Source organism: Chiloscyllium plagiosum, unplaced genomic scaffold (assembly GCF_037043375.1).
Source record: "Chiloscyllium plagiosum isolate Xiang-an unplaced genomic scaffold, Cpla_swu_hap1 HiC_scaffold_1, whole genome shotgun sequence".
NCBI lineage: Eukaryota > Metazoa > Chordata > Chondrichthyes > Orectolobiformes > Hemiscylliidae > Chiloscyllium > Chiloscyllium plagiosum.
The window spans coordinates 74,074,401-74,101,683 of NW_028270139.1; the positions used below are offsets into that span (position 1 = coordinate 74,074,401).

General features: G+C 41.5%; 1 protein-coding gene across 6 annotated transcripts in view; it reads right to left on the reverse strand.

The window, feature by feature from the left end:
* Positions 1-1,146: 1,146 nt before the first annotated feature.
* The window catches only part of ociad2 (OCIA domain containing 2), a 33,557-nt gene continuing 7,420 nt past the window's right edge, over positions 1,147-27,283 (reverse strand). Inside the window, exons 2-8 of one of the 6 annotated variants that reach the window (XR_015757422.1) lie at positions 23,003-23,084; positions 20,665-20,718; positions 19,991-20,038; positions 16,136-16,265; positions 12,530-12,640; positions 2,744-2,839; positions 1,147-1,451 (exon numbers count right to left, since the gene is read on the reverse strand). Coding sequence is in view for 4 of the 6 variants with exons in the window: in XM_043691178.2 (XP_043547113.1) it covers positions 12,562-12,643; positions 16,136-16,265; positions 19,991-20,038; positions 20,665-20,718; positions 23,003-23,084 (396 nt within the window). In the remaining 2 variants the exon portion in view is untranslated. Of the gene's footprint in view, positions 1,452-2,743; positions 2,840-5,681; positions 6,851-12,529; positions 12,644-16,135; positions 16,266-19,990; positions 20,039-20,664; positions 20,719-23,002; positions 23,085-27,283 lie in introns of those variants that run through there. The other 5 variants (XR_015757420.1, XM_043691190.2, XM_043691178.2 and 2 more) reach the window with 5 other exon arrangements.

Consider the following 27,283-nt stretch of genomic DNA (forward strand, 5'->3'; position numbering starts at 1 on the left):
AAGGCTGGGGCTAACCATAATTTGATCTTCCTCATTCGGATACTTTAGGAAAGGAGTTGGTGGGACCAGTCCATTCTTCAGTGTTCCTAGGTACGACTTCCTCTCCAGCTGTTCGAGGAAGCATAGATTTTTAGACTCTAAGGGTTAAATTATCCTTCTGTACTAGAAGTAGAAGGCAGATTTCAACTTTGTATGGAGAGGTGCTTATGCACCTGAAAGGCGAGTGTCCATAGGCATCTGTATAAACAGGAGACAATGTTAAGAATGGCTTTGGAGAAAACAGTCTCGGACAGGGGGCAACATCCAGAACCAGATTGATTGTTTACTCCCTGGCTGCATGATGGAGAATTTAATACATTAACCTTTGACATTATTTGCTATGTGTGGAGGAACACTGAATTGTGAATGAGAAGATGGAAAAGAGTACAATGCTTTTTAGAACTTTGCTTCAGCACAGTAATTAAGGCAAATCTCTCCTTGCACTACTGAGATAAAACAAGTCTAAAAAACTATACTTAGTTTCCACCCATTGATTATTTAAAACAGGACAACACAGCTGCACAAAGAGATGAAAATACTGAGTAGTGGAGGGGTAGAAATTTGAATTGAAATGCATTTCAGTAACTTTCAAGCGGTTTTGAGAATTTCCAAACAGCTAAGTGTTGCTTCTACATTTCCACGTTGCAGCTGTTATCACAGTTTGTTTGGGGCTGGAGGGGTTAATTTGGTGGTGAGATGGCAGTATCGTGGACATCACTGGAAATCCCAAATATCATGTCTTCCTTGTTATAAACAGGTGTGTACATTACAAATAGGTAGTCACCAAATTCCCAAATGATCATATGGTTGCTCTCTCCTTAAAGAGAGAAGACTGGTGGTGATTTTATACTGAGGATCATCCCATTCAACTGAGTTAACCAACTCCCTGACATTGCAGACACAGAAACACCATTGGTGCCATTGTTAAGAAGGGCCCAGGGTTGACAATTTTGATATAGTTTAACCAACAATAGCTGTTTGATATTTGGAACCACCTTTAACCTGACTGATAAATATATGAACATAAACAGGTAGCATTCCTACTACAACATTTCTTAATTAATACATGAGAAGACCAAGGACTGGCCCCCTTCAAAGACAAGATACTGTGATAAAAAGTCCCAGTTTATTATGGGAAACTGTAAAGAGCATTAGAAATACAAATTAGCCCATTGATTACATAGTATAGTAAAATAGCTGATGAATTCAAATCACACTTTTTATAGCATTCGTAGTTTGTAAATCACCATGAATAAAACATGCCGCACATTATTTATACTCATTATTTAGATTAATGCAACATTTTAAATGCTAAAAGTAGGATAGTTGAGAATATAGGAGAGCTACACCACAGAATTTCTCCACCAAGTTGCAGGCACGACGATGTATTAATTCTTTATGAATCCTGTGAACTGTAAAAAAAAAGCATTTTTCAAAAGTCAAATACTTAAGAATTCTACAGTTCATAGAAACCAAACAGGCTGATAGACCTACAATTAAATGTAAAAAAATAATCCATACAAAGCAACAATGGAGATGAAGTGATAGCTTTATTTTAAAGACCATAAGAAATATGAGCAGAATTGTAAGGCTACTGGAGTTCTTTCTGCCATTCACTATGATAATTATCTTTCCAGCTCTATTTTTCCACTTTCTGCTCATATCCTTTGATTCTCTGAATGTCCTTTTGTTTCGTAAATATATTTATTAGCAATTTTTTTTAACTTTACAAACATATAAAATTATTGAAAAATACAATCAATAACAAATTTCAGTGTAATAAAAAGAAAACAAACACAAAAACAATACAACTACTGTCTCCTAATTATTAACCTATCCTCTAATACAAAACAAACACTAACACTGTGAAAAGCAACGCCAAAAAAAAGAAAAGCAAAAAAAAAACAAAAATAAAACAGAGTACAGAAAAGCTATGCTTGGTGCAAAGCTCCCAAACAGAGGAATGGGAGCATTGTATATTTACCTGTATTAACTCAGGAGACCCCCTCCAGGGCCCAGGGCTTGACAAATCTAACCATCCTGGTTAAACAAATGCCCTAGTTAAGACAACTGACAAATCTGTTTCCAAATAACTCAAGTAGGGCTGCCATGTATTATAAAAATGGTCTGTTGTGTGGTGTACCATGTTTGTAAAAAAGTCCAAGGGAATGTGCTCCATAACTAATTTCTGCCATCCTAGCAAGCCCAGCGGGTTCTCAGACACCCAATTCATCAGAATATTTTTCTGTGCACAGTATGCAAAAATATTAAATAGTTTCTTCCCATGCCCGTCTAAAGATGGTAAATTGGGTAGACCTAAGAGGAGAGATATCGGGTCGACTTTGACTTCAGTCCTCAATACCCTCCCTGTCTCTCCCGCCACAGAGCTCCAATAAACACAGAGCCTGTGGCATGTCCAGAAGCAATGGGTAAGAGTACCTACACTTATTTTACATTTGGGGCACACTGAAGATGCCCCTTTTTCAAACTTCGCCAGACAGTCTGGTGCCAGATGAGCCCTGTGCAGAACGTTTAACTTTGTAGCACATGTCCTATTACAGATAGAGATCTTTCGAGTATTCTCCCATATGTTCTCCCATGTTTCAGAAGAGATCTCCATCCCCAGCTCTTGCTCCCAGACCTCACATAACCGATTAATATCCTGCCAGGCCCTGCTACCCAGCAGGCAATAGAGGGCACTAACCGAAAGGGTGCTTGTGGGACGTAGCAACAACCTCTCTGTATCAGGCTTATAGGGCTTAGTGAGAAGAGTAGTCTTCTTCTGGATGAAATCCCTAACCTGAAAAAAACAGAAAAGATCTCTGCTGGGTAACCCATATTTGCGGCTCGTTTGCTCAAAAGACATAATAACTTCTCCCACAAACAAGTCTCCCAAACTAGAAACTCCTCTCGCTGTCCATAGTTTGAACCCTGAGTCCATCATCCCTGGTCGAAACCCTGGTGAAAGTGAGGTCTGCAGATGCTGGAGATCAGAGCTGAAAATGTGTTGCTGGAGAAGCGCAGCAGGTCAGGCAGCATCCAGGGAACAGGAGAATCGACGTTTCCTGAAAAAGGGCTTATGCCTGAAACGCCGATTCTCCTGTTCCCTGGATGCTGCCTGACCTGCTGCGCTTCTCCAGCAACACATTTTCAGCTGCCATCTATAGGTGTAAGTGGCAAAGTCTTGGATAAACAACCCTCACTCTGACGCATTGCCCTCCAAGCCCTGACTGCACTAATGACAATGGGGTTCCGGCAGTGGTCCATAACTGTCCTCATCTTATCCATGAACAACAGGTTAATAAGTGGGCACTTTGCTTGGGAGGCCTCAATATCCAGCCATATTGAGTTTGGATTGTTACCTACCCAATCGCAGAGAAAGGACAGCCGGGAACTCAATTGATACCTTCTGATGTCTGGGAAACCAACTCCTCCCCCTCTTTGAGGCAACTGCAATTTGGTAAGTTTGACGAGGGGCCGCCCACAATGCCAGACAAAGGAACCAAATCACCCCATAAGCTTTCGCAGCATAGACCTGAGAAACATTATAGGGAGCATACGTATGGGATAAAGCAAACGAGGAAGAACATTCGTCTTAATGAGAGATATTCGGCCCAGCCATGAAATTGGAAGAGCCTCCCATCTCTGGAGATCTCGCTTAATATTGTCAAGTAAGTGAGCAAAGTTAGTCCGAAATAACAGATCAAACTTGGGGGTAATAAAAATGCCAAGGTACCGGAACCCTGCCCGTGACCACTTAAAAGGGAACTTAGAGCCACCTTCAACTTCTGGCACATCCTTAAGGTTCCCCAAAGGCATAGCCTCCGATTTTGCAAAGTTAATGTTATATCCTGAAATAGCCCCAAATGAATTGATACATTGTATCAAACGGGGTACAGAGGTCATCGGGTTCGATGAAAACAGAAGGACATCATCTGCATACAGTGTAATCTTGTGTTCCCTCGATCCCACTTCTGGAGCGGTTATGTGGACGTCCTGACGAATGACCTCTGCCAGCGGCTCTATCACCAACGTAAACAACAACGGTGAGAGGGGGCAGCCTTGCCGATTACCCCTACCAATCCTAAAATTCACAGACTTCACCCCGTTGGTGATGACTGCGGCTAGAGGGTGGCGATATAAAACCTCACCCACCGAGCAAGGACCCCATTCAACCCAAACTGTTCTAAGACATAAAAAAGATACGGCCATTCCACCCGGTCAAATGCTGTCTCCGCATCGAAGGAAATCACCAACCCCTGAATCGATCGTTGCTAACAAATGTGGACCACATTCAGCAACCTTCTAATATTATTAGAGGACCTACGGCCCCCTATAAAGTCTGTCTGGTCCTCTTTAATAATATAGGGCAACACACTTTCCAGGATCTTGGACAGAATCTTGAAATCTGAATTTAATAGAGAGATGGGCCTGTATGATGCACAATCCCCAAGGACCTTCCCCTCCTTAAGAATTAAGGAAATATTAGCTTCTCTCAAAGATGGTGGTAGGCATTCATGCCTATAGGAGTGATTGTACATCTCCAACATCGGCCTGCCCGAATCACTATAAACTCCTTATAAAACTCACCTAGGAGACCATCAGGGCCAGGTGCTTTTCCACTCTGAAGTTGCCTAGCTGCCTCCTGTATTTCCTGAACTGTCAAGGGGGCATTAAGGAGAGAAGCCTGTTCCAAGGTTACCCCTGGGAGCTCAAGATTCTTAAAAAAGGTCTCCATTTAAGCCCTCTTACCTTCACAACCTTCAAACCGATACAGAGTAAAAGCTCCAAAAAGCCTCATTAATCCTTTTAGCATCATATGTAAGGACCCTGGCGCTGTCTCTGATTGCAGTAATGGATTGGGGAGCACGCTTTTTCCTAGTCAGGTATGCTAAATACTTCCCTGGCCTATCCCCATATTCAAACTGCCTCTGTCTTGCAAAAGTAAGTTCTTTTTTTTGGGTCAGTATTGAATTCAAGGCAGCCCGAAGGGCCGTGATCTGCAGTAGCTTAGTCACCAAAGGCCGCGCAAAATGTGCTGCCTCCGCGGCTTTCAACTGCATCTCAAGTAGACGCTGCTGTTCCTCCTTCTGTCATTTCCGGCTAGCCAAATAGGAAATAGCTAATCCTCTAGCAAAGGCCTTAGCAGTCTCCCATAGCATAGATGGACTACTAGCCGTGCCTGAGTTGATAGTCAAGAATTCCTGAAACTCCTTCAAAAAGTATTCCATAAATTTGGAATCCTTAAGGAGAAAAGGGTCCAAACGCCAGTTCCACAAACCTAGCCCTTCACTCTTGGCCTTAACCTCCAAATATACTGCCGCATGATCAGCAATAGCTATATTCCCAACTTTACAGTCATAATCGAATCCAGAAGGGCCAAGGGAGCCAGAAAGAGGTCAATCCTCGTGTGACATTTATGTGGGTTTGAAAAAAAGGTGAAGTCTCTGCCGGTAGGGTGAAGACATTTCCAAATATCCACAGCCCCAACTCCTCGCAAAAGTCAGCCACCTGCTTGGCCTGTGAAGAAATAGTTGGGGGCCCACAAGGCATCCTGTCCACTGTCAGATTCAAAAGACAATTAAAATCCCCCCCCCCCCCCCCCCCGCTGCAATAATGCGCCGTGTTCCAAAAGCACTCAACTTAGAGAAAGCACTAATCAAAAATTTGAGGGGATGCGCCGAAGGACAGTAGACATTTAAAATGCCATATTCTTCCCCATGTATCAGGGCTTTAAGTATCACAAACTGTCCCTGCTCATCTTTCACCTGCTCTAATAATGTGAACAGAAGATTTTTCTGAATAAGTACCACCATTCCCCTGCTTTTAGTAGTAAAGGATTAAAAGTCATAACCCCCCTGTTGGAATTTCAGGTGTTCCCATCATCAAGATGGGTTTCCTGCAACAAAGCGATATCAAACCTTTCCCTCTTTAGGCTAGAAAACATTTTTTTCCTTTTAACAGGCGAATGACTTCCCTTAATGTTCCAGGTGCACCATTTAATTAGACACTTAGCCATATCCCCTTTCTGAGACCCTTGAACCCCTCGGAGGGAGAACCCTGCTTACAAAGTGCCGAGCATAAGTAAATAAAGACTCATAGCATCGAAAAACTATATATACAAAAACTACTCAATCATAACTATAAACAACTATTACTACCAAAAAACTACAAAGAAAACCAACTACAGAATCATGAATGGAAGACTCTTCCCCCAGCCCATAGGGGGCACTCACCCTATCCATCCCCTCCTTCACAGCTCCTTCAACCCAGACTGTGCCCCAGCCTTAGGCCAGAAAAAAAAACAAGGAGATGATCCTTAACTCAACAGAAAAAAAAAGACAAAGTCCGGATGAGCACTCCACCCATCCCTGGCTTCATGTCACCCCGACTTGTGACTAAAAGAGAAACAGAACAAACAAGAAAAAAGGGGGAGAGACAACAAAGAACATGCACAAAATTTCCCATCAGAAAATCCAGTTATTAAAAAAAAGGAACAACTTATTCCAAAGTCTTTTCTCCCCTTTCCAAAGAGGAAATTATTAGGGAGAAAGAAAGGAATAAAAAAAAGGAAGGGAAAACATGGGGAAAGATAGAAAAGAGCACAAACATTAACCATATTCTTCGGGTCAATCTGTCCATTTTAAAGTGTCCACAAAGTTTTTAGCCTTATCCGCTGAGACAAATGTATAAACTGAATCCTCGGGGCTGAAATGGAGCACTGCGGGGTATCTCATGGAGTACTGGATATTCAGGTTCCTCAGCCTCTTTTTAACTTCATTGAAGGACTTCCTCTTTTGAATTACAGCTGCTGAAAAATCATGGAAAAACATGGTTTTTGACATCTTGTACAGCAGTGCCAGCGGATCTTTTCACACGGATCTGGAAACTTCTATGACTTTTTGCTGGTCCTTATATGAATGGAAGTGCACTAGGACCGAGCTGCACTGGGCCTGACCTGTGAACTGTAAACCGATAAGCCCTTTCAATCTGTAGCCTGCTGGACTCGATGTGAAGGCCCAAAAACCTTGGCAGCCAGCTTTCAAAGAAGCTGACTGTCCGCTCACCTTCCTCACTTTCAGGGAGCCCGATAATTCAGAGATTTATCCTCCGATCTCGATTTTCGAGGTCGTCGATATAGTCTTGCAAGGCCTGCACCTCTCACTCCAGCACCTGGATCTGACTGGATGAGAACTCCATCGCAGCTTACAAAGCCTTAGTTGAACCCTCCACCACCTCCAGCCTCTCCTCAAGGCCCTGGATCTACTTCTCATACTTCTGCAGCATGGATGCGATAGGTTGGACCTGGGCATGAATCTCCCCATGGGATCTCCTCAATCACAGCCGCAACTTTCAAGGTAAGTCTCTCCATTGCCGCAGCCAATTCCTGTGAGTCTGTCAGGTTCCCGGTGGGGGGGGGGAGTTCAGGAGAGGCTGCTGCTGCTGTCTCTGGTGTGGAAGGTGCTGCAGGGAATGTCCTGCTGTTTGCTCGCTGCTTTTCCTTTTGGCATCCTTCCCACTCCCAAATATTAACAAATATGTGTTCTGTAAGGTTTTAAACTAATAATTCCACAACATAAGTTGGCCAGGGATGGCAAAAAACATCAGTATGCCTTGGCTGTTAGGCAGAGCTGTCCACAGCAGTTCTACAGAATCGCCGCCATCTTGTCGATTCCCCGTCTTGTACACACTTAATAAATTCCTCTCCATCTAAACCCTTAACACTATGGCAGTCCCAGTCTATGTTTGGAAAGCTAAAATCCCCTACCCTAACCACCCTATTATTCTTACAGATAGCTGAGATCACCTTACAAGTTTGTTTCTCAATTTCCCTCTGACTATTAGGAGGTCTATAATATAATCCCAATACGGTGATCATCCCTTTCTTATTTCTCAGTTCTATCCAAATAATTTCCCTGGATGTATTTCCAGGAATATCCTCCCTCAGCACAGCTGTAATGCTATCCCTTATCAAGTACGCCACTCCCACTCCTCACTTGCCTCCCTTTCTATCCTTCCTGTAGCATTTGTATCCTGGAACATGAAGCTGCTAGTCCTGCTCAATCCTGAGTCATGTTTCTGTAATTGCTATGATATCCCAGTCACATGTTCCTAACTATGCCCTGAGTTCATCTGCCTTCCCCGTTAGGCCCCCTTGCATTGAAATAATTTAATAGTCCTACCTTGTCCCTGCCTGCCCTGACTGTTTGACTCGCTTCTGTTCTCAACTGTACCACAGTCTCAGATTGATCTCTTTCCTCACTATCACCCTGGGTCATTATCCCCACACCCCTCCACCCCCACCTTACTAGTTTAAATCCTCCTGAGCAGCTCCAGCAAATTTCCCTGCCAGTATACTAGTCCCCTTCCAATTTAGGTGCAATCCGTCCTTCTTGTACAGGTCACTTCTACCCCAAAAAAGATTCCAATGATCCAAAAATGTGAATCCTTCTCCCATTCATCTGCTCTATCCTCCTATTCCTACCCTCACTAGCTCATCGCACCGGGAGTAGTCCAGATATTACTACTCTCGAGGACCTCCTTTTTAAATTCCTGACTAACTCACTGTACTCTCCCTTCAGAAACACAACCTTTCCCCTTCCCATGTCATTGGTTCCAGTGTTGACAATGACCTCTTGCTGGCCCCTCTCCCCATGATTGATTGATTGATTGATTTCTTTCTTTCTTTCTTTCTTTCCCTCTCTCTTCTGCACTAACCTCACCATGTGCTTCCTTTGTCTGTTCTTCTCCCTTTTAAACTGTTTTGACTTTTTTTTCCAAAGTTCCAAAACAATGCAACAGCATATAAAACAGTATTTGCTGCTCCTGGAATTCGAGGAAATCACCTCCAACACCTAAATCACCTCCAACACCTTACAGCCAGAAATGTTTCCCATCCTCCATCTTGGATTACCCAGAATCCATTTAATGCAATATATTTTGTTTGGACATTTTAAATTACTTCTTTCAACATTTGCCACCCTTTTTTGCTACTTTTTTAGTCAATGTGACAAATCAATCTTAAACAGCCTCCCCCTTATATCTGCGTAATTAGCATTGTTTAAGCTTAGCTTTGTGCTTGGAAGTGCAATTTGATGCTCTTAACCTTGGAATGGAATTTGTATTGTATTATGGTTGCTTTTTCCCAGTGGGTCTCTTACTGTGAGTTTATTAAATAAAGGTGCTTTATTAACCAATATTACATATAAAATCATAGTGCCTGTTTGGTTCAACAATATATTGTTCCAGGAAACTGCTGGAAAAGATTCTATTAAGGTTTCTTTGATTGATCTAGTCCAAGCAAAGATTAAACTTTACTTTGTTACAAGTTCAAATTATTTGTCACATACTACTCTATGCAATGGTGAAACTACTGTTAGCAGACCCATTAATATCACCCATCAACATTTTCTGACTCCTGCTATTCCTAATTTCCACCTTTATTAGTCCTACTTTCCCATCTTCTGATCTAACACCTCTTTCTCACAACTATCTTATGGCATAATTTATTATCAGGGCTGCTCTTATTTCTTCTCCATTCTGCCCATTATTTGAAATGTGTACGGTCAAATAATATTTTCCAGCATTGGTCACCTTGGAACCATGATCCACAATAACTGAATTAACACAGATTAGGTAAAAGCACACAATCATAGATCAATGTGTTGGTATTTTCAACACAGAAAAAAAACAATCAAAAAAAGTCAGATTTTGTTGCAAGTTAATTTGTCTTCTATTAACGTAGCAAACTTTAACCAAGCCACATTACCAGTAGGGTGTGGAGGCTTTGGAAAAGCAGGATGTTGTCTGACTTAGAGGGTATTAGCTATGAGGAGAGATTGGACAAACTTGGATTGTTTTCACTTGAATGTCAGAGCCTGAGTGTCGACCTCATTGAGGTTTACAACATTATGAGAGGCATAAATAGGATGGATAGTCAGAGTCTTTTTCCCAGGGTAGAAATGTCAATTACTAGGGGGCAGAGGTTTAAGGTAAAGTTGGGGGATTGGGGAGGGGTTTAAGTTTAAAGGAGGTGTGAGAGGCAAATTTCTTCACACAAAGGGTGGTAAATGTCTGGATGCACTGCCAGAAGAGGTGGTACAAGCAAATACTATAGCAACACTTCAGAGGCATCTTGACAGATACATGAATAGGCAGGGAATAGACAGATATAGATTATGTAGAGGCAATACATTTTTTGTTTAGAAAGGTGTCATGTGTCAGCTCAGGCTTGGTGGGCCTGGGCTATATTGTACTCTGTTCTTAAATTACACTAGGAAATTCAAATAATGAAGGAAAACACAGGAGAATGGAGGAAATAATCAACAAAACTTCTTCTTATTTGTTTCAAACTTTGACCATTTCTAATGCATCTGGGTACTTTTTACTTTATGCAGTGCCCAAAATTAGTAGCTAGCTCAACCCTCGAATGCACTTTGATTTTCAGTTATTGAAGAAGCAGCTCACTGAACTTGCATCCCTCGAGTTCTCAGTTAGAACACCAAACAGTGGCTGGTCTGCTTTCAAACATGAGAGAGAGAAACTTTGGAATTTGGAACAAATGTTAGTGTGCTCCTTGGAATGATCAAGGCCAGAAAGCATACATGGTATTGATTCTGTGGGCTTTGGAATCTCACAGAAAGGTGAAAGCAGCCCCATGCAAATTCATTTACAAACACACCTACTCTGACACAGAGTCAAAGTAGACACCAGTAGATCAAGTCAGTCGACACATGACACCAGGTTATAGTCCAACAGATAGCTCCTTCTTCAGGTGAAGTCAGTTGGCATTGTGTGACTTCTGACTTTGTCCACCCTAGTCCAACCCAGTAGATTAAGCATCCTTTCTCATCAAAACAATCCAGTACAAGCTTAATTCCTGGACAGGATGGAAAGTCAATTCCTGGGAATTTCTTGCAACTGTTTATAGCCTGGTTCAACCAATTTTAGTAACAAATTTAGATTTGTTTTTAGAGCCACATTTTTTATGTGTAGTGTTATCAATGTTGACCAAAATAAAATGCACAATCTCATTCATTTTGTTTTAATCCATTCAGGGGCTGTGGCTTCGTGGACTGGGCCAGCATTTATTGCCCATCCCTTCGAGGTGGTGGTGGTGAGCTGTCTTCTTGAACCACTGTAATCTGTTAAGTGTCGGTTGACCCATAATGCCATTATGAAGGAAGTTCCAGGATTTTGATCCAGCAATGCATGAAGGAAACGTGATATATTTCCAACTCAGAATGGTGAGTAGTTTGAAAGGAAACTTACAGGTATGGTATTCTCATGTATCTGCTGCCCTTGTCCTCCTAGATGGCAGTGGCTGTGGGTTCAGAAGGTGCTATCCAAGAAGCCTTGGTGAATACCTATTGTGCACCTTGTAGGTGATACACACTGCTATTACTGTGTGCTGCTGGTGGAAGGAGTGAATGCAAATCAAGCTGGCTGTTTTATCTCAGATGGTGTTGAAGAGGGTTAAGTTAGTTAAGAGTTAAAATTTTGGCTATATAGTTAGAAATAAGTGAAACTAGAACTCAGAAAAAAGGCATTAAACTGTCAAATTTAGTAGCTATCAAAAGCTTTGGTTGAGGAACAGATGATGCCTACAAAAACTGTGGGAAAACATTGATAATATGGGACTACACATGGATGTTCAAGTGGAGGAATTATAATTGCAATATGCATCCTGTAATCTGCATAACGTGTGAAGGTGTTCTGTAAGTCAGTGAGCTTTGATCTCTTTTAAAGTTCTCTATGCATGCACAAAATAAATGATCTTTATCTGTTCTTGTGGAGTCATCTATCAATTTGTCCAGTGCCCCTACTGCAGTCAAGCTTATGTTGGAGCTGCACTCATTCAGGTAAGTGAGGAGTATTCCAGCATTCTCCTGTTTTGTGTCTTGGAGGTAGTGAACAGTTTGGGGAATTCAGGAGGTGAGCAACTCAACTGAAGTTTCCTAGCATTTGTCTTGGTAATGAAGCCACAGTTTGACTAGTCCAGTTCAGTTTCTGGGTCAAAATCCTGCAATTCCCTCCCTAATTGCATTGTAGGTCAACCCACAGCATATGGACTGCAGCAGTTCAAGAAGGCAGTTCAATACCACTTTCTCAAGAGTATCCAGGGACGGGCAATAAATGTTGGCCAGTGAGCGACATTCACAAACCACGAGAGAATGAAACAAACAAGTAGAGAGCAGAAAAAGACAATGGAAAGTGGAATTGAAGAGAATGGAAATGTAAATGGAGATAAAAAGGGAACTAGAACTAAAAAGACCCGAGCTTGAAGAGAAAGAGAGAGAATGGTCATTTCAGGAGCGAGATATGGAATACCAGCTTAAAATTATAAATAAAAAAAAGAGATATCAGGTCACTGAGCCCACAGTGAAAATTTGTTTCAGTAAAGCAGATGACATACTGTTAGTATTATTTATTTCAGGTTACGGTAGCAAATAGACTGCACTGATTTTGCAAATGTCAAGATGTAATGTACCTGATGTCAGCAGGGTTTATGGGCGGGGTTGTCTATTGAGATTTCTTCCAATGGTCTGGGAATCCATGGGGTCTATTTTTGCCGTCATGATGGTCACAGCCATGATGGGGCCTACTGGAAGACATAATCTTGTAAGTTATTACAAAATATCAAGCATGTTCCCAAATGCAAAATCACTGGAGACAGTTCGCTGAAATTAAACAATGGGTTGTACTTTACAACTTCCCAAACCAGTGAATTTGGAGGTGGCTAAGCATGTAAAATAAAGCAAGTGATCAGCCCACCATCCATCTACCCAGCTCCATTCTGTCCCCCACATTATACAGGGGTGGTTAAAGTGTCAGGCAGCCCATCCTTAGGCGTACCGAGAATTGGCAGTGAACTGTTAACTATCTCTTAGAGTCACATTCCACTTCCACCACAATTTTTCAGCCAGACCTAGGGTCTCCAATCTCTGCCTACCCACTTACCTTCAAATCTAAGAAAGCTGTCTTCCTGGTGACTATCTGTGCTCCCAACAGTGGCTGCCACTCTCCTTCGGGACTGCTGTGACTACAGAATGCCTGTCAGTCCTATTATACAGGAGCTATCTGCAGTCTGGAGGGAGGGAGTTAATTTTATCCCTATTGGGGGGTGTATGTTTCACTCTGCAGTAATTAGGGCCATCTGGGGTGCCTGGATTGATGGTTGGTACAGTGTTGACCAACACTTATCCCCATAATCACTTGCCAATAATTCACCCATTAATTTTGCTTCTCACTCTACAGAAACTCCCTGACTCATTCCAATATTTTCCATTATTGTAATATCAAGGATGGAAGGAAGCCATTTGTCTCATTAAGCATCCAATAGCTCTTTCAAAGAGAGAAATCTGATTGATCCCCTTTCCTGGGCAGAATCTTCCATTATGGCGTCAAAGTTTGATGGTTCTTGTCAGGCTGAGCATGGCTTCTGCTTGGAGATGGATCGGTTTTTGTTGCACATTAATGCAAATCCCACCTCATTATACTCCCACCATGTTCCACCAAGGGGTCAAAGATCCTGGTGCCATTCATTGCCCACAAGCCAAGAGCATCTCCTGGGCTCTTAGAATGGACATGTGCAGCTAAGCATTCCTGTCTTTCCACACGTTCCTGGTCAACCAGCCTCCAACGGCCAAACAGACATTACCCCAAGATAAATTCAATGGGGTGTGCCTATTAAATTCCAATCTTGCACCTTCATTTATCTTCTGTACTCAGTGCAATTTAGATTATCACCACGCGAGATTAAAACATCCAATATCAACGGGGGCATGGTACAGCCAAAAGCTTCCCCCAAAGAGAACAAATCAGCAGATTTTCCCTCCAAGAGCAGAACCTCCCTTTTGCATGCTTTTTTTGCATGCTTTTTATAGGCAGTCAGAAATCAGAAGGCCGATATTGCTCACTCATAGAAAAGTTATTTGGGAAGGGGGAACTTAATTTTAGTGAGCTGGCCATTGGATGAGCATTTATAATTGGCAAATAATTGCAAAAGGGCTTCCTGATATTCACCACTGGGCAGGTCTCTGATAAGTACGTTTGCTGTAGACTGAAAGTTTGGCCAGGTGGTTGACAGTGAGGAGAAAGATATTAGGTTACAGGAGGATACAGATGGACTGGTCAAATGGGCAGATCAGTGGCAGATGTCATTTAACCTTGAGGAAGGTGTGAGGTGCTGCACTTTGGAAGTTGGAACAAGATCAGGGAGTATTCAGTGAATTGCAGAACACGAGGAAGTTCAGAGGAACAAAGAAATCGTGCAGTGCTTGTCCATAGATTCTTAAAGGCAGTGGGACAGGTTAATAAAGGAATCAAGGCATATGGGATACTTATAATCTATGCCATGACCGATGGAAGATAAGATCAGGGACATCATGATGGACCTACATAGGATTCGGTTAGCCCACAGCTGGAGAACTGTGTGCAGTTCAGCTCACTACACTATAGGAAGGATGTGATTGTAGTGGAGGAGATTTAGAGAATGTTCACCAAGAGGTTAGCCATGATAGAGTATTTTAGTTATGAAGAGAGGCTGGGTAAGCTCAGGTTGTTTTCGAGAAGAGAGGGTTGAGAGGTGACCTGATGTTTAAGATGTTTAAGATTATGAAGGGCACAGACAGCATGGATAGAAAGCAGCTGTTCCGCCTCGTCAAAAAGTCAATAACAAGGGGGCACAATGATAAGGTGAAAGGTTTAACCTTTAGAGGGATTTGAGGAAATTTGTTTTACCCAGAGGGTAGTTGGAACCTGGAATGCAGTGCCTGGGAGGATATTTGAGACGGGTAACCTCACAACCTTTAAAATTGGGTGAGAACCTGTACTATTCAAGGCTATGGGCCAAGTGCTGGAAAGTGGGACTCGTGTAGATTTAGACTAATATTTGCCGGTCCAGACACAACGGACGAAAGGGCCTCTTCAGCACCAATTGGTTTTATGCCTGTCTACCCATTTTTAAGATCTGGAGAACTCAATCATCATAATTTACTCTCTCATCAGGATTGTGATTTAAGGACTCTCATACAATTAAGTTCAGCTGTCCGCCTTGCTTCCCACTTCCTCTCCTTTCCCTCCAATTTTGTTCTTTATCAAATATTCATCCAATTCCCTCCTGAAGGTTATTATTGTATCCACCCTCTAACAGGCTAGTCAGTAAGGAAGGTCCGAGATCCTACAGAACAGAGAAGAAGCAGCATAAAGTCATAGTGTCATACAGTACAGAAACAGACCCTTTGGCCCAACTCGTCCATGCAGTATCCTACTGACTTTATATTGGACCAAGAAGTAGCCAAAAATCAAAAAAAGAGAGAGCGACAATTGGGGCAGTAGTTATTTCCAAAGATTGAGCCAAAGCAACAGACTCAGGGAGAAAAGCATTTAAATAGCAAAATATACAAATAACTAAAATAACCATTTCAGAAAAGAACAGAAATTTCTCAAGAAAGGTAAAATTGGCAGATAGGTTGGAAAATCACAATATAGATGACAGAAGGTTCTGAGGAAGGGTCACCAGATCTGAAACATTAACTCTGATTTCTCTTCACAGATGCTGCCAGACCTGCTCAGCTTTTCTAGTGACTTAAGTTTTTGTTTCATTTTGTTTTCAGTTGGTTATTTTCTATTTCTGTTATACATCAAGGAAAATACTCAAATGTTTCCTGCCAATTTTAATTTTACTCCAGTCACACATCATTGAGAAACACATAATTAGTCCAACAGTTTCTTCATTTCCTTAAGTTTCTCAAGTGTGTCAGGAACATTTAAGAACAAGAAGAAAATAGCAAAGATCCATAAAGGAAAACAAATGGCAAGGATGGATATACAGAAGAGTAGCAAATAGAAGTTGAAAAAGAAAATGAAAATATTTAAGTGAAAACATAAAAACAGCAAAGCATCACAGGAAACAAATAATGCAGATTTTAAAAATCTGAACACGGCAGGACACCAAATCACAACTTCTGAAGCCAAGACGTCTGAACAGTTTGATAACAAAAGTTCTAAGTATCAATCCGATGGCATTACTGAAAGGTTATAATTAAATATGCTAAAATGCTTTATGTGGATAAACTTATGGAACATTACTTACCCAAAAGGGAAGTTTCTAAATCCATAAGGAAATGAAGTTCCAAAAGGGGGAAAGCCTGCATTTTGAAACTTTTGACGACAAGCTCCCACATAAGAGATTTTTCCAACCACAAAACCAAGAACTCCAGCAACTGCCAAACAAAATACAAAGGCACTGTTAGTCAGGCACAGTCACTAGCATCTTAGTGACCTGGTGTAGGTACACCTGCTCCCTCCACAAGCAAGAATAGAGCTCCTTGTTTCCACCCATAAGTCCAGAAGACCATGAGAAATAGGAACTGGACTAGGCTGTTTGGCCCTTCAACCCTGTTCCGCTATTCAAATGGATCATGGCTGATCCGACATTCCCCACATCCACTTTCCTGCCCTTTCAAAGCAACCCATGATTCCCCTAATGATCAGGGATGTATCCATCTCAGCTTTAAATATACACAAAGATTCTGGGGGCTGTCTGTGGCAAGGAGTTCCAAAGACTCACAACCCTCTGAGAGAAGAAATTTGTCCTTATCTCAGTCTCAAATTAACACCTCCTTTATTCTGAGACTATACTTTCTAGTCCTAGACTCTCCCATGAAGGGAAACATTCTCTAAGAATTTACCCTGTCAAGCCCCTTAAAAATGGTCCAGTATGTATTTCAATGAGATTACCTCTCATTCTTCTAAACTCCAGTCAGTAGAGTCCCAATCTGTTTAATTCTTGCTATAAGACAATCCCTCCATACCAGTGATTATCCTAATAAACATTCTCTGAATCCACACAGTGTCTGACATTAGTAGAAAGAACCGGGTCACTGTAACATGAACATCAAACCCTTCAGAACTGCTACCTTACACAATGCTGGGAAGTGGCAGTCTGACGTATGCTCATTGACTGAGAGGACTTAAACTGAGTAAAACTGTTCATCACCTTGATGTTGTGTTTGAGAGGTGAATTCCCAATCTCTCAACTGCACCATTGCAAACTATAACAATGACAGCTTAACATTTATACATCAATTTTACTATTTGCTGAGGTGGTTAACAGGAATGACAGCAAGAATAAAGAACAATACAGCACAGGAACAGGCTCTTCACCCCTCCAACTCTATGCCGCCACGTTTTGCCCTTCCATACTAAAATTGTCTTCACTTACAGAATCCACATTCCTCTATTCCCTTTCTTTTCATGTATTCATCCAGGTGCTTCTTGAATGCTGCTATTGTGTCTGCTTCCACCACCTCCTCTGGCAGCATGTTCCAGGCACTCACCATCCTTTGTGTGAAAAACGTGTCTCGCACATCTCTTTTAAACACACACACACCCTCTCCCGCCTACCACCCCCACCCCCCCCCCCCCCCCGCCACCTCCGCACCTTGAACCTGTCCCCTATTAACTAACCCCTCCACCCTGGGGAAAAAGCACCATTCTTTCCACTCTATCTATGCCATTCACAATCTTATAAACATCTATGAGTTTGCCCTTCCACCTCCAGTGTTCCAGTGAAAACGAACTCAGTCGAGCCAACATTTCTTCATAGCTAAAATCTCTCAGGCAACGCCTGGTAAACCTTTTCTGTACCCACTCCAAATCCTTCTGGTAGTGTGATGACCAGAACCGTATGCAATGTTCCAAGTGTGGTCTAACTAAAGTTCTATAAAGCTGCAGCATAGCTTGTCTATCCTTATACTCAATACTATTCTTCCAATGAAAGGAAGCATGCCAGAAGCCTTTTTAACTATCTTTTCTACCTGCACTGCCACCTTCAGTGATCTGTGGACCTGCACACCCAGCTCCCTCTGAATATCAATATTCCTATGGATTCTGCCATTCACTGTATAATTTCCACCTGTACCTGACCTTCCAAAATGCAACACCTCATATTTGTCCTGATTAAACTCCATCTGCCATTTTTTTCTGCCCATGCTTCCAATTGATTTATATCCTGCTGTATCCTCTGACAATCCTCCTCATGTTCTGCAACTCCATTAATCTTTGTGTTGTCCGACAACTTACTAATTAGACCAGCTACATTTTCCCCCAAATCGTTTATATAGATCACGAACAGCAGAGGTCCCAACACTGCTCCCTGTGGAACAACGCTCCATTCCGAAAAGCATCCTTCCACTGCTACCCTCTGTCTCCTATGACTAAGCCAGTTCTGTATCCATTTTGCTAGCTCACCCCTGATACCATGTGATGTCACCTTTTGTACCAGTCTGCCAAGAGGGACCCTATCAAAGGTAGTAGACAACATCAACTGGTTTTTCCCTCATCAATCATCTTCGTCACCTCCTCAAAAAACTCAACCAAGTTAATGAGGCATGCCCTCCTGTGCAAAAAACCATACTGTCTATCACTAATAAGTTTTTGCTCCTAAATGGGTATAGATCTTGTCCCTGAGAATCTTTTTCAACAATTTGCCTACCACCAATGTGAGACTTAATTAATCCTGTAATTCCCAGAATTAGACCCCAGGAGTATCACAAGTCACTGATAGATAAAGGTACCTTTAAGGGAGCTATTTTTCAGGCAGTCTGTACATGCTGGTGGCTTGGTTCTTCTCCCTCAACTGTTCAAATTTTCCCAATCTTATACCCCAAAGCATCGGATTGTGTCATTAGCTTTTAATATTGTCAATGCGTTAAATTCAAGCTTGATTGGAGTTTAGTTTATTTGGGGGTATTATTTAAACTGATTGTCCCAATTCAAATTTGTTTTTGTCTCTTGGCAACCAGCCACATTAGCTGCTGGACCAAAAGGTTGTATTATATCTTATTCAGAACACTTGGTGTAGTCAGGTAGTTTTTAACTCTCTTAGAGGTACAGTACACCCACATCTTCATAACATCAGTAATTTGTTACCTTGCCTCCCTCAATATTCTGGGACAGATCCCATCAGGACCCTTAGACTTATCTACCTAAATATTTTTTAAGATGCACAATGCCGCTTTGGTTTTAATAGCAACTTGGCTTAGAAACTCGACTCACCCTCCCCTGAGATTATCTCCACCAATTCCTTCTTTTTAGTGAATACCAACACAAAGTGTTTGTTTCGGACCTCACCTACCTTGCTACCTAACGATTCTGTACCAAGCTCTAAACAGAGATATCTGGACAGATGACCAAAAGCTTAATCAAAGAGTTAGTTTTAAGGAGAATTTTGAAAGTAGACAGTCAGCTAACAAGGCGTTACGCTTCAGGAAATAAATGCCTGAGCTTAGGGCCTCAGTTGTTGAAAACACAGCTGACAATGGTGTAGTAGTTAAAATTGAAAACATGTCGAGGACCAGAAATGGAAGAGTGTAGATATCGTGAACATTTAGCTAGTTGAAAGATGTTACAGTGATAATGAGGAGGGAGGTATTCTCTCCTGCTAACCATGAGATAAGATCTAAACCAAAACAAAGACAAGGTGGATTGGTAGCAGCAAACTACCTCATACTGGTAGAGGTGGCCAGTACCACAAAGTACTTGGAGTGGTCATCTTTGAAAATACCATACCCACGGTTCACCATCACCTTCTCCAGGGATGATCAACAAGGCAGTAAACAGAAAGAAAGAACATGGAGCACAATTCCCAGCTGCTAATCCGTTCAACTAACTGGGAACAGCAGGCAATGGAGGTTTTAGAATGGCTGAGGTGAAAGAAACAATGTAGATGAAAGGCTGCTACCTACATTTTTCCCAGTTTAATTTGCCAAGACCATAGAGGAAATCTCACACATAGATTGTAACCTACTCAATATAGTGCTGTAATGGGGCTACACAAATTAAAATCATTTGAATTTTCTGACATACTTTTCTATATTTTGCAGTTTCAAGCATTACTATGTACAGTTCACTACTATGTATACAGTGAAACAAATCATTAACTTACGTGCGACTTTAGGAATCGACCCAAACCTCTTTGAAGGTGAAAGAATCCCTATTTAGGGTATAGAAAAAATTATTCCAATTTAATCCACCAATTATTGTCTTTTATTTGGCAGAAGAGTATATTAGCTTTAAGTTTTGAAAGTAGCTTCCTCAAACTATAAGGAAACTGAAAATTTTCAGTCTAAAAAATAAAGAATTTTGCTTAACAAATGTTCACGTTCCCATCACTTAAAAGGAGAAAACCTCTCTCTTCTTTGAGCTTGCCAACTGTTTTTAATGCTAATTAATATAATGGTAAATTTTTTGCCCTCTATATACCTCAATGATGATTCTTCAATCTGCTTACTTGAACAGCCATTGTGTAACGTACCCTGCTCATTCACACTACAAATTTCCTAATGAGATTGACACATCAGCCCAGACACCAAAAGTCATAGCTAAGCTGATTTAAAACCCACTAAAGGTCAATGAACTGTTGTAAGTTAAGTAATATTAAAATGGTGTTCATCAAGAGTGAAAACAAAATCTACATCCATTTCCTTGGAATTTCTATGGATCATCTGCCAGAAATACAGTGGTTAAGCCAAAACAACACATTGGAGATTCAACTCCACTTTATTCAACTGATTAATTTAAGTAGAACATTATGAACTGATAACTTCTTTGTAATATTACCTTTGTACACCAATCCTTGAGTAGCAAGCATACTTGCAATAGATAATGGCAAAGCTGAAAACAAGAAAATTCATAACAGTGAAATTCCATTCTGTCAAAACCAACATCAATCAAGGATAATCATCCCAAATACAATGTGTGCAGGGAGCTAATGTTTCATGACTGAGGGAAAGAGCTTGAAGGAAATTTCCTGTTTTATCTTCAGATTTCTTCCTTACATCAGAAGAGGGGTTATGGGGCAATGCCAGTGTCCTTGCTTCTAAACCAGAACTTCAAGATTCAAGTGACTGCTCAGGACATGATAGCCAGACAACCTGTGCCATAATGCAGCCAAGCAGCTTGATTAACAATCAGGAAGCACTTCAAATGTTCCGATGGCAAAGAGTGAGCACAAGGGAGATTGATGGCCTGTTCAGAATCATGAGGTAATTACACTGCAACAGCCTGTCTATGTTAAAAGACTCTAGAGGCAGAGTCCTGGCATGTTCAAGTATTATCCTTATTCGGAGGGACTATCACTCTTACACTTGATTTATTTTAACCCATGTAGAACAGAACTCAAAAGGGCTGGAAGACAGCTGTAACTGGAAGTAACACATGAACTGCAGCAGTTTAAGAACTAAGTTCACCATCACCTGCTTAAGGGCAACTACGGACAGGCAATAAATGTTGGCCCAGCTAGCAACTCCCAGATCCCATGAGTGAATTTTTTTTTAAAAACTGAGAGGGGGTGTGCATTGGTGAGTAGGTCAGATAGGTTGGGGGTGAATGGGCAAAAGTTCTGAAAGTTTCAGGAAATCATCTCTTAGTTGTAACCTTCTAAGTTTTACCCAGTATAATTAAGTGATAGACAGCCACCCTGCTCTCACAGAGGCGAGTTAACAGTTTAAATTTATCACATAACTAGCCTCTGAAAGTAAGAATGCAGATGAAGCAAGCAAATGGTATGTTGGTTTTCAAAGCGATAGAATTGAAGTACAGAAGCAGGGATGTCTTACTGCCTTGGTGAGAATTGTGTGCAGTATTGGTCTCCTTATCTGAGGTGGGATGTTCTGGCAATGAAGAGAGTGCAACTAATGTTTACCAGACCGATTCCTATTATGGTAGGACTGACATACGTAGAGAGACTGGACAGGACTATATTCACTGGAGTTTGACAGAATATTGCAGGATCTCAAAGTAACCTATAAAATTTGAACAGGACCAGACAGGTTAAATGCAGGAAGGATGTTCCTGAAGAGCAAGGGGTCCAGAGCCAAAGGTCTCAGTCAAGGGTTATTAGGATAGACCATTTAGGATTGAAATTAGGAGAAATGTCCTCACACAGAGGCTGGTGAATCTGTGGAATGCCCTGCTGCAGAAAGCAGTTGAGGCCAAAATGTTGCATGTTTTCAAGAGGGAGTAAGGCATAGTTCTTAGGACTAAAGAGACCAAACAGTATGTGAAGAAAGCAGGAATTGGATACTGAGTTGGATATTCAGATATGGCCATATTGAATAGACGAGCAGGCTCAAAGGGTCAAATGGCCTATTCCTCCTCTTACTTCCTATGTTTCTATGATGTTGAAATCTTGAGATTTGATCCTGCAAAACAAATTATCTGGTTGGGTAGCTTTCTTTGCTAATGGCAGTAAGTGAAGAAGAGGGTCAGAAGCACTCTTTGTGAAACATGAAGAGCAAAAGGATTACTAACTGGCAACACACCTATTCCCAAATCATTCATGATCAGAATTTCAACAACTCCCAAATCCTATATAGCAGCAGAATTCCTCACCCCAGAGTGAGGAATTGCATCCTGTGCAGGTTCAAATACCTCCCCCTGCTCTGGGAATTAGATCCTCCTTTTCATCAAAATCTGCTGGCCCCTTTCACAAAGTCAGAGATTGGATCCAGTTCGTCCTGCAACCTCTTCTCCAGTATTCCTGTCCATCTGGAAGCCAATCAGGCTGACACTCGGGCAGGAAAACTGCCACTGATGTACCAAACACACAGTGGCCCAGAGTTTCCAACTGTTAACCAGAGAACCCACCTCCACTTTTGACAAGTCACAAAACTAAATCTTCCCCCTATATCTCCACAATTATTGTCAGAGATCAGTGGATTATGTAAATATGACAGGGTGCAAGGTCAATAGTGTAAAGTCCAGAGAATCACAGTAAAAATAATTGTATGAAACAGATCTACACAGTAATCCCAATGAGGAGTGTACATTCTAACCTGGTTATTCATAGAATTATAGTTACTTTGACCTGCTTAGATTTGCAAAAAACATGGACAAAAGTGAAAAAGATCAACAAAGGGTGTGACAAATGATCAGAAAATAAGCAAATAAAACTTGCCTCTGTACCAGAAGCTTTCACTCTTGCATTCCATTATAATCTTGCCAACTTTCTCATAATTAGGTCCGTTCACATATCCATCCTGTGTATACAAAGTCAGTTGCTTAATCAGTCATAATTCTGTTGATGATTGAACTGTTTTACAATTACAGCTATCAATAAGAGGATAATAAAAAAAGGAACAAAGAACAAAGAGAACTTACAGCCCAGGTACAGGCCCTTTGGCCCTCCAAGCCTGAGCCAATCCAAATCCATTGTCTAAACCTGTCACCCAATTCCTAAGGATCTGTATCCCTCTGCTCCCCACCTACTCACGCATCTGTCCAGATGCATCTTAAATGAATCTACCCGTGCCTGTCTCTACTGGCAAATGCATTCCAAGCACCTACCACCCTCTGTGTAAAGTACTTGCCGTGTGTAACCCCCTTAAACTTTTCACCTCTCACCTTGAAAGCGTGATCTCTTGTTATTGAATCCTTCACCCTGGGAAAAAGCTTATCTCTATCTACCCTGTCTACAAAATTAACTAAATCATTTCTCTGATAATATTTCCATATCCTGTAGTACTTGGTCATCAGTTTCAATACTCATTAGTTAGCTTATTCTAAATTAGGGCTCCAAACCGATACAGATCTACACCCACTTCTGTCCAGCTCTACACTCACTTCTGTCCAGCTTTTGGAGAACCATTTTATTGCATTCCTTACTGTGTATTTATCTGACAACTATTGAAATTGTGGGAGAACGTCCTCGTTCTCCATCCTGCTAGAACTGTGATTTCCCCACCATCCGGTAGTATTTTTGGACAGTGTTAATAATTCAAATTTATTTTTAAAAGTGCGTATTTTCTGATGAAAGAAGGGGACATTGCAATTAATTTTGGATTTCCCCAGAAAAGTAAATTCATGGACCTATTGTTGTTAGGTTCTTTTCCCGAGGTTTCACACACGAGATGCAATTCGCACACACCAACTTCTGCAAACAGTTAGAATTTATTAAAGTCTGTACAAGCTAGGTGACCCCCCAGTGACCCTCTTCACAGGCGTGAAAAGTTGAGTCAAAAGAGGCCCCGATCAAAGAAAACACATCCCCTTTATAAAGGTCAGTTGGTAATGCTTACAGGTACTCTGGCCATTCTCCCTTCGCCTCCATAACCATATGTTACCCAGGCACAATGGTAGAATGAGAGCATCCTCAGAGATGTAAATGCCATAATCCCGGGGAATTGTTATGCAAACTATTTCCTGACTCTATGATTCCCCAAGATAATGTAGGTGTGATTTGCCCTAGTTTTGGGGGATGGCTATGAAAGCATTTCTGAATGGAAGGGCCTGAATGAGAATTTAATTTGATAATAACACGAGAGTAGTAGTAAATGGCTGACCAAGTGAAGTGAGAGTCATCCACGTTTCCGCATGAATATCGATCCCCCCCCCACACACAAAGATAAGTACAGTTTAATTCTTTAACATTACATTAATGTCCAGAGAGATAGTACAATTTATTTCTTTTTAGAAATATTTTTATTAGAAACCTTTTTAAATCTTTTACAAAACATCTATACACAAAAAAAGAATAATAGCAAAAAACAGAAAAATAGAAACAGTACAACAAAGTAATATCACGATATTATTAGCAGTGAACAACCTACTATTCCAACTTAAACTAAACTACAAACAAATTAAATAAAAATTAAATTAAACTGAATTCAAATTAAATTAAATTATATCTCACTACTTTATTCTATTTCAGTCATCACACCTCCATTGAAACTCCCATCCCTGGGAGCACCCAACATTGTACCCGTATTCTTTCTCCCCCAGCCTCCCCCTCCCAGCACACCACGGGCACCCATACCGATTCCAACAGCTATACCGTGGCCCTAGTTAATTTGCTGATAAGTCTGCGTCAATATAATTTAGAAAGGGCCGCCACATCTTGTAAAACTGCTCCGTTTTGTGGTGCGCCATATTTGTGAGGTGGTCTTGGGGAAGATGTTCCATCACCAGCCTACGCCACCCCATAAGACCTAGTGGTTTTTCTGACATCCACTTCACTAAAATGTTCTTCCTCACACAGTGGATAAGAATGTTACACAGTCTCTTCCCGTCTTCCCCCAGAGAGGGCAAATTTGGCAACCCCAGAACAAAAAATATCAGATCCACATTAACTTCTATTCTTTAACTCCCCTATTATAGCACTCTAGTATCTGTGGATCATACAACGTGACCAGAAGCAGTGTGTGAGAGTGCCTATACTAATTTTACATTTGAAACACCCTGATGATACTCCTCTCTTGAACTTAGCTAGCCACTCTGGTGCCATATGAGCCCTGTGTAAGATCTTCAATTGCATGGCCTGCGCTCTGTTGCATACTGAAATTTTCCTTACATTTCTCCATATATCTTCCCATACCTCCGATGAGATATCCTCTCCTAGCACTTGATTCCACATCCTACAGAGTCTTTCCACATCCCCTAAGGCACGACCTTTCTGTAAATGATACAAGAAGTTGGCTAACGTGGTGCCACTGTTTAAGAAGAGTGGTAAGGACATGCCAGGGAACTGTAGACCAGTGAGCCTGATGTCGGTATTAGGCAAGTTGTTGGAAGGAATCCTGAGGGACAGGATGTACATGTATTTGGAAAGGCAAGGACTGATGAGGGATAGTCAACATGGCTTTTTGTGTGGGAAATCATGTCTCACAAACTTGATTGAGATTTTTGAAGAAATAACAAAGAAGATTGATGAGGGCAGAGCGGTAGATGTGATCTATATGGACTTCAGTAAGGCAGTCGACAAGGTTCCCCATGGGAGACTGGTTAGCAAGGTTAGATCTCATGGAATACAGGGAGAACTATCCATTTGGATATAGAACTGGCTCCAAGGTAGAAGACAGAAGGTGCTGGTGGAGGGTTGTTTTTCAGACTGGAGGCCTGTGACCAGTGGAGTGCCACAAGGATTGGTGCTTGGGTCCACTACCTTTTGTCATTTATGTAAATGATTTGGATGTGAACATAAGAGACACAGTTAGTAAATTTGCAGATGACACCAAAATTGGAGGTGTAGTGGACAGTGAAGAAGGTTACCTCAGATTACAACAGGATCTTGATCAGATGGGCCGAGAAGTGGCAGATGGAGTTTAATTTAGATAAATGTGAGGTGCTGTATTTTGGGAAAGCAATATTTTAGCAGGACTTATACACTTAATGGTAAGATGCTCGGGAGTGTTGCTGAACAAAGAGACCTTGGAGTGCAGGTTCATAGCTCCTTGAAAGTGGGGTCGCAGGTAGACAGGATAGTAAAGAAGGTGTTTGGTATGCTTTCTTTTATTGGTCAGAGTATTGCGTACAGAGGTTAGGACGTCATATTGCGGCTGTACAGGTCATTGGTTAGGCCACTGTTGGAATATTGTGTGCAATTCTGGTCTCCTGCTTATTGGAAAAATGTTGTGAAGCTTGAAAGGGTTCAGAAAAGATTTACAAGGATGTTGCCAGAGTTGGAGGATTTGAGCTATAGGTAGAGGTTGAACAGGCTGGGGCTGTTTTCCCTGGAGTATCGGAGATTGAGGGGTGACCTAATTGAGGTTTACAAAATCTTGAGGGGCATGGATAGGATAAATAGACAAAGTCTTTTCCATGGGATCAAGGAGTCCAGAACTAGAAGACATAGGTTTAGGGTGAGAGGGGAAGATATAAAAGAGACCTAAGGGGCAACTTTTTCACACAGAGGGTGGTACGTGCATGGAATGAGCTGCCAGAGGAAGTGGTGGAGGCTGGTACAATTGCAACATTTAAAAGGCATTTCGATGGGTATATGAATAGGAAGGGTTTGGAGGGATATGGGCTGGGTGCTGGCAGGTGGGACTAGTTTGGGTTGGGATATCTGGTCAGCATGGACGGATTGGAACGAAGGGTCTGTTTCCATGCTGTACATCTCTATGACTCTATGACTATGATTATACTGACTAAAAGAGCACCTGTACACTTTTTTCCACGTCTGACTTGTAACACTGAGCCAGGAGCTTGGTCTTCCTGTGCATATAATCCCTTATCTTAAAGTACCAGAAAAGGTCCCTATTAGACAATCAATATTTCTGACTTAACTGGCTAAATGATATCCAGACTTCCCCCTAGAATAAATCTCCTAGGAAATAGATTCCCTTATTCTCCTATAACTTAAAGCCGGAATTCATTGCCACAGGTTTAAACCCTTGGACTCCCACCAACGGGGTAAACAGTGAGATCTAAGACCAAGTGCCCTCATCTTGCATCATTATCC